General features: G+C 37.2%; 1 protein-coding gene across 1 annotated transcript; it reads right to left on the reverse strand.

Moving 5' to 3' along the window:
* Window positions 1-5,107: 5,107 nt before the first annotated feature.
* Window positions 5,108-5,794, reverse strand: LOC124742896 (valacyclovir hydrolase-like). The gene has a single exon (XM_047248827.1). It carries the CDS (start codon window positions 5,792-5,794, stop codon window positions 5,108-5,110), a length of 687 nt encoding a protein of 228 aa, XP_047104783.1.
* Between the last annotated feature and the right edge of the window lie 2,473 nt (window positions 5,795-8,267).

Here is an 8,267-nt window from a genome sequence, read left to right on the forward strand (position 1 = left end):
GAATGAATGGTGTAGCACTAGCTTCTTACATGATGAAATAATGTGAATATAGTGTATGTAATGTTTGCAGTGATCAGTGTTGAGAAATGAATGAATGTTCTTTTCAGGAATGTATAAGGAAAACGGTATTGCACGCCTGGAATTGTGCTATATTTGCGAGATCAGCCATGTGGTCAGGAGGATGTGAGTTCTATTCTCCACTGGAATATCTTGATTTGGTTTTATGTGGTTTCCGTAAATTATTGCGACAATGTATATCTTTCAACAAGAGACTGCAGTTCTGCAGGAAATTAAAGGGGAACAGTATTTGAGAATGGAGTGAGACAGGATTGTAATCTATCCCTGATAGTATTCAATCTGTGTATTGATCAAAGTGTGAAGGAAACGAGGAGAAATTTGGAAAAAGGAATTACAGTTGAGACAAAAGAAATAAAGTCTGATGACATTGTTATCCTGTCAGACATGGTGAAGGGCTTGAAAGAGTGGATGAACAGAGTAAACAGTGCCTAGAAAAGAGCTTGTAAAATGAGTATCAAGGAAAGTAAAATAAGGACAATAGAAGTAGTCAATTTAGGTCAGGTGATGCTTTGGGTATGAGACACTAACAGTTGTACATGAATTTCACAATTTGGCCAACAAAATAACTGATGATGGTAGAAGTAGGGAGGATATAAAATGCATATTGGCAGTAGGCATGAAAAGCATTTTTGAGTAAGGGAAATCAGCTAGAATAGAATACAAGTTTTTATGTTAAGAAGTATTATTGGAAGATATTTATCTCAAGTGCAGTGTTGTATAGAAGCAGTTTAGGCAATAAGAGAATAGAAGCTTTCAAAATATGGTGCTGCAGTTGAGTGCTATAGATTAAATCAGCAAACTAGGTTAACTAATGAGGAAGCACTGAGGTGACTTGTGGGAAAATTCTGGGACAACATGACTAAAATAAGGGATCAGTCAATAGGACATATCCTGAGGCATCAAGCAATAATTGCTTTGCTAACGTGGGAGGTGTGTGTTTGGGTGGAGGGGGGGGGGGGGGAAGAGTAAAAATTGTAGTCGGAGACCATGGCTCCATTTTGTATGAAATCTGAAATTGATGTGGGTTGCAGTAATATTACAAAGATGCCTGCATGTGTTACAGTAGTGAAGAGAGCTGCACCACAACAATCTTCAGACTGAAAACCACAATAACAACAGAGAAAAACCACAAACCTTTATCACTGTGCATCAATGACATGTATTCAAGAACTGTATGATATTTGAGACAACTATCAAGAATGTCATTACTGACCTGTGGGAATTAGGCATATCACAGTGTGCACAGAATATAGGGTCAAACCTCAGTCGATTAAAACCTCATGTGGTTGCAATTACTCATTCTAGGCTCATTGCCCAGAAATTTCAGTATTGCCTCTTGTGTTTAGTTTTAAATATGGTAACCACAAAGTTCATTTCTTCAGTGAAAAATTTAGGAGTAACATTTGATAAGGAGACATGCAGCAGCAAAATTCGTAAATCAAGTCTGTGTCTACTAAATTCACTCTTTACTATTAATCAGAATTAACTTTAGGGAGTAAATGCTTTGGGATGTTAGTATAACATTTTCAGTGTTAGAATGGACAGTTTTTAGATCTTAGCTGAACTCCTTAAAAAGAAAATGCTGTAGGACAGATTGAATAAACGTATGCTGTCTGTCCTGTTTGTGGGCCAGTATAGAATCAAAGATTTCTTGGTGCAAAGCAGGCAGTACTGAGGTTTTTAGGTAGTACCAAATTCACACACTCTGACCAAATGTTTCAAAAGTAATTAAACGTCGTTGTAGATAATTTAATCCTGTGTTCTTTCCATTTGGCAAATACTGTCTATTACCTATTTACTACTTGAGACTAAGGTTATTCGCACAGGATCAGGTGGTAATTACACACCAATCTGTTTTGACCCTTGACATAACTGTGATGTGTGTAATGTAGCCCTCCTTCCTACTTGCAGCTATTGTCCACATTAGTCTGTTATGAAGGTTTGAGAGGAGCAAAGATTACAATAAACTTTATATTTTACTTATCGTTTCACATACAGTTGGCTCCTGTTCTTTTTGCCTAGGGTTCTAACTCTTAAAGCTGAAATTCTCACATTTTACGTCCCCATAGTTGAACTGATCTAAATAAATTTGAAGATTGTTGTTGCAGAATTCTTATTGTCATGTTAATATATTTTGTTACATTTTAGTATCTCATCCAGTCTTTTGATTTCTCACATTAACAAAGACAAAATTACATTCTTCATACAAAATACAAAAATATGTAGCATCACACCAGAGTCTTGCTTACTACTGTCCCACTCAGCAGAAATAACAGTATTCTAAAGGGTTTTAAATTTTTCATGACCAATGAATTTCTATTTGTTTTGATTATTCTTTTTATAAATGAATCCAGAAACAAATATAGTAAACATTACTAGATTGTATAATTAACAAAAGAAATTTCAAGCATACGAAATAATTTGTAATTTCAAATGTTTTGAAAAAGGGGCATACTATTTTAACTCTTCATACGGAAGCAGTATTTATTGATTATAACATCCAAAATAAAGTAATCGCTTTCACAAATTTTAGCTTGAAATAAGACATACTGTGTATAAATTATATGACTCTTTTCTGAAAAGCAGGTGAGATAATACTGATCTGTCCAAAATTTGAAAAATAATTCTGGTATCAATAACTAGTGTTGAGGAAAACAAGTTCTAGAGGTGAATGTCCCATTACATGTGTTGTGTAATGACATGGTGAGACTTCATATTTTTGAGCCTGTTTGGTTTGTAGATGATGTGTTGTAGTACTTGGTGATGCTCTCTAGTGCTGGATATTTGTTAGTGAGCTGTTTCATACGAATTTTATATTTCTAGTTCATATTGGAAGATTCCATGCTGGTTTACTGGTGAGGTACTTTAAGTTAGTATATTGTAACTGATGGATTTATTTTTATATTTGAAAATATTTGTGTCATGATTTCCTTATGGCCCGAGATTTAATATTATTTTTCTTTTCTCTTCAGTTGTGAATAAGATACAGATATTTATTAGTAGGTCATAGATTGTTGCAATGGGCAATGATATGGTGGCTGTGGTAAAGTTCCTACAATTAGTTGGACTGGTGGTGGATGATTTTCTTTTTTTTTGTACATTTTTGTGTGTATGCAGGGGAATTGGGGGATGTTGAGCACTTTTGTGTGAAATTCTATGTGCGATATGATATTGTTGTTTATAGTTGTTTGTGTATATTGACACTGGGGATGTTTACCGAAATTGGTAATGAATTTTGGGGTTTTCCTTCTTTATGTTAGGTAATTGTGTTGGATTGTGATTGGTAGGTGTTCTGGGTATTGATCTACGATTGCTGTAAAAATACATTTCTGATATTAGTCACGTGAGCTCAGTGATGTTTGTTGTACTGTGGACATCACTTTAGAGAGAGTAAGTGAAAGTGTGGATAATGGATTTTAGAGTTTGATTGTGTTGGTTTTAGTACTGTGAGCTTTATTTTTTGGTGACATATAGGTCAAACGAAATTTGTCATCTGATTTTGGAGTTGTGTGAATGTTCATAATATCTAGTGCTTCGCTTGAGGTATATGGACAAAGTGAAATTTGCAACATCATGTTTTAGAGTTGTACGTTGGTTCTGGTATCAAGGGCTTTGAAGAACTAGGTAGGTCAGCAGAAAATTGTGGTGTTGGGTTACTGATATTGTATTCTTCTTTTGAGATGTGTAGGTCATGCAACATTTACAACACCAATAGTTTTCAGTTTTGCAATTTTTTTGTTTTATATTCTGAGAATTTTGTAAGCTTGATTTTTAGATGGATATTTGCTCTGCAGTGATTTCATTATTCTTACTGTCATATATTTAGTTTGTCCCCACCCAAAACCCCCTTCTTCATTTGGTTATTTTGTTCGTTTCATTCTGTTGCTGGAGTTAAACACTCCATATGTTATTTATGTTTGTTCGTAGGTGCAATGAGAGACATCATGGTCACCATATTGTATGTGGTTGAAACAGAAGTGTACGTCACAGTGATGACATTACTGGTCAAAACATGTCGGTGGAGTCACAAATTTCAGTTATGCTAATCTACCTTTTATAATAGTTTGCTCTTCTGATATAGTTTGTGTGATTTGATTAGTTCACTGATCTATTTTTATCAAGATTACATTGGTTTTACACTGTGTCCGCCCCTGGTAGCTGTGTGGTCAGCCCGAAAGAATGTCAATCCAAAGGGCCCGGGTTCGATTCCCAGCTGGGTTGGAGATTTCCTCCGCTCAGGGACTGGGTGTTGTGTTGTCCTAATCATCAACATTTCATCCCCATCGACACACAAGTCACCGAAGTGGCATCAAATCGAAAGACAGGCAGCAGGCCAACGGTCTACCAGACAGGAGCCCCTCATCACACTATATATATATATATATATATGTATATATATATATATATATATATATATATATATATATATATATATATAGTAGAGGGAAACATTCCACATGGGAAAAATATATTTAAAAACAAAGATGATGTGACTTACCACATGAAAGCGCTGGCAGGTCAATAAATACACAAACAAACACATACATACACACAAAATTCAAGCCTCCAAACCAATGGTGCTTCGTCAGGAAAGAGGGAAGGAGAGGGAAAGATGAAAGGATGTGGGTTTTAAGGGAGAGGGTAAGGAGTCATTCCAATCCCGGGAGCGGAGGAGCGGAAAGACTTACCTTAGGGGGAAAAAAGGACAGGTATACACTCGCACACACACACATATCCATCCACACATACACAGACACAAGCAGACATTTGTAAAGGCAAAGAGTTTGGGCTTTTTTTTCTCATCAGTCTTATATTTTTATATTATACATACATATATAATTTTCAAATATTTAAAACACTAATAAAAAACATTTAATACATTGTATTAAAATACTTTTAACTTTACAACAAATGAAACTGCATAGGATGACCATATGTTTTATACAGTGCAACTGTAATAACAGTTACTTATTCATCAAGGAAATATTCTACCACCTTGTTGAAATCTTCTGCATATTGCAAGTGTACATTATGTTTCCCATTCTTGAAAACATATTTCCTGCCCACGTTGCATGCGTACCATTGTATCCACCCATGCAGCCCACAACTCTGCAAATCCTTTTACCCCATACAGATCTTCCATGGGTTTCCAATAGCGTTCTGACATTGCACTAACATCATGGATACCTTTGTAAATTTCAGCATCTTCAGCACTGATGAAAGCATTTGCACCCCAAACAATTAATTTCTTGACATTTTGGGGATATTTGCCGGCCTTTATTAGTGCTGTGATACCTCCATCACTCCACCCCAGAAGTGAGTATTTGTTGATATTCAGTACTTCAATGAGCTTGGCTGCACAAGTTGCATCCCTGAAGAAGAAATCTGGTGGGAAGTCATGTGGAGGAGGTTGGCTGTGCCCATAGCCTGGAGGATCCCATGCTATAATAGTGTACTTTGACTGGCCTGAGCCACCTTCTACTTGTGGCTTAAAATCAGTCCAAATGGAACCTAGGGCCCCCGGTAGAAGCAATAAATGATGCTGTCCCGTACCGACCTTCAAATAGTTAATAACTTGTTCTCCAACAATAACATTTTGTTCCTTCGTAACTGTGCTATAGCAGTTTAAGATAAATTTATTACTGTTACCATACTTTTGTGGCAGTCCTGTGTGACAACTGCAAAGTGCTTTTGTCAATATGTGACTAAAAAACATGTTGTCCATTGTTTTATTTACTATTTTCCAAGTAACAGGTGATTTTTCACAACCCGCGGAGACTCAGACAATTACTACGACCTCCTGTTAAAAGCTGTTCATATCAGGCTGTGATAATCAATGACCTACGAAAGTTCAATCTGTTTGTTTGCCTTTACAAATGTCTGCTTGTGTCTGTGTATGTGTGGATGGATATGTGTGTGTGTGCGAGTGTATACCTGTCCTTTTTTTCCCCTAAGGTAAGTCTTTCTGCTCCTCCACTCCCGGGATTGAAATGACTCCTTACCCTCTCCCTTAAAACCCACATCCTTTCATCTTTCCCTCTCCTTCCCTCTTTCCTGATGAAGCAACCATTGGTTGCGAAAGCTTGAATTTTGTGTGTATGTATGTGTTTGTTTGTGTATCTATCGACCTGCCAGCGCTTTCGTTTGGTAAGTTACATCACCTTTGTTTTTAGATATATTTTTCCCACGTGGAATGTTTCCCTCTATTATTTGAAAAATGTCTGCTTGTGTCTGTATATGTGCGGATGGATATATGTGTGTGTGTGTGTGTGTGTGTGTGTGCGAGTGTATACCTGTCCTGTTTTCCCCCTAAGGTAAGTCTTTCCACTCCCGGGATTGGAATGACTCCTACCCTCTCCCTTAAAACCCACATCCTTTCATCTTTCCCTCTCCTTCGCTCTTTCCTGATGAAGCTTGAATTTTGTGTGTGTGTTTGTGTTTATTTGTGTGTCTATCAACATACCAACACATTCGTTTGGTAAGTTACATCATCTTTGTCTTTATACAGACACACACACACACACACACACACACACACACACACACACACACACTGTGTCTCTTCATTGTATTTATGCCTAGCTGTTAATAGATTACCAGCTAGCTCACTGGCTGAAAAGTAATAATAATGAATATACTGGTTTCTGTCATTTGTCATGTTACTGTTAAGGAACACTTCCATCTATTTCTTAATCGCACAAGCAATCATTTTAGTCTTTTGTGCTACAAGGTTTTTGTTAAATATCTATCTTCAGAGCCGGAGTTGCCAGGAAAAGCAATTTCAGGTCACATTTAAAACTGAGTAAAAGTTTCTGGTAGCCATCACCTTTGGTTCTGTTCTTCAGTTTTTATTTCCGATGACCTGTTTTAAATTGACAAGTAATTTATCAGCAGATTGCATCTCTGGAGCATTGTGAAGGTCATGTAGCTACAGCAAGATGTGGCAATGAAACATATGTGCACTGATTGTGGTGAGAAGTACAGTTCACGTCTGGGCACAGCTGCACAGCTCCAACAATGCTGTGAACGTGTAATAAGTATGTACCATCTGATGATAGTGATTCAAAACTGGTCATGGTAAATAAAGATTGAAAAATTGTACATAATGTGGTTGATTACTGTAAATTCTGCCAACTTTTATTAATCACAGTGAATTTCCCGCATCAATAATGGAAAGACCTTAAGGGCTGAAATTTTTTTGGTACCTGTCAAATTATATTAGTGGGAAAATAGTAGAAAACTTTTGTGGTTATTATTGAATATTTTTGTGAGCATTTGGCAGATTTAGTGATAAACAGTTATTATATTTTTCTAAAACTTTTTTTAAATTTTCAGTAAAGTAAATTTTTGGCTTGTGAAAAGTCATGGTGAAGTGATGGAGCAGGGTTGTTGGTTGTATACAACATTGCACACACTTAAAATGAGCACTAACTGCATATGGGATGCAAAAGGAGCAAAACATACATCCAGATTATTTTTATTGTTGTCATTGTCAGTGGCAGTTGGATGTACATCAATGGGGGGTGGTGGTTAGGGCAACATTTGGTGGTGGTGGTGGTGGTGGTGAGTGTTTAACGTCCCGGCGACAACGAGGTCATTAGAGACGGAGCGCAAGCACGGGTTAGGGAAGGATTGGGAAGGAAATCGGCCGTGCCGTTTCAAAGGAACCATCCCGGCATTTGCCTGAAACGATTTAGGAAAATCATGGAAAACCTAAATCAGGATGGCTGGAGACGGGATTGAACCGTCGTCCTCCCGAATGCGAGTCCAGTGTGCTAACCACTGCGCCACCTCGCTCGGTGCAACATTTGGTTCTTCCCTTCCTGTACATCCTATAGTGCCTGAGAAAGTTGTGTGGTGTCTGGAATATCCATTATTATAGTGGACACATAGATGCCAAGGAAGAATTGGAGTTGGCTGACACCTAGCCACTGCCACAATCACAGAGTTATATTAGCCAAGGCTTAGTGTTGCTGTGAAAAATCAGTTCAGGTTGATCTGTGATCTGCATTATCAATACAAGACATAAATATAACTTTTGTGTAAAATTAGCAACCTTACCTCTGATTTACAAGGAAGTTATGTACTATGCTGTGAAGATATTTGAGAAGCTCCCATCTAACATGCAGCAAGTAATTGGTTATCCATTCAAAAGAAAATTTAAAACATAGCTCATTAGCGACTCCTTC

Source organism: Schistocerca piceifrons, unplaced genomic scaffold, assembly GCF_021461385.2.
Source record: "Schistocerca piceifrons isolate TAMUIC-IGC-003096 unplaced genomic scaffold, iqSchPice1.1 HiC_scaffold_2356, whole genome shotgun sequence".
NCBI classification, from domain to species: Eukaryota; Metazoa; Arthropoda; class Insecta; order Orthoptera; family Acrididae; genus Schistocerca; species Schistocerca piceifrons.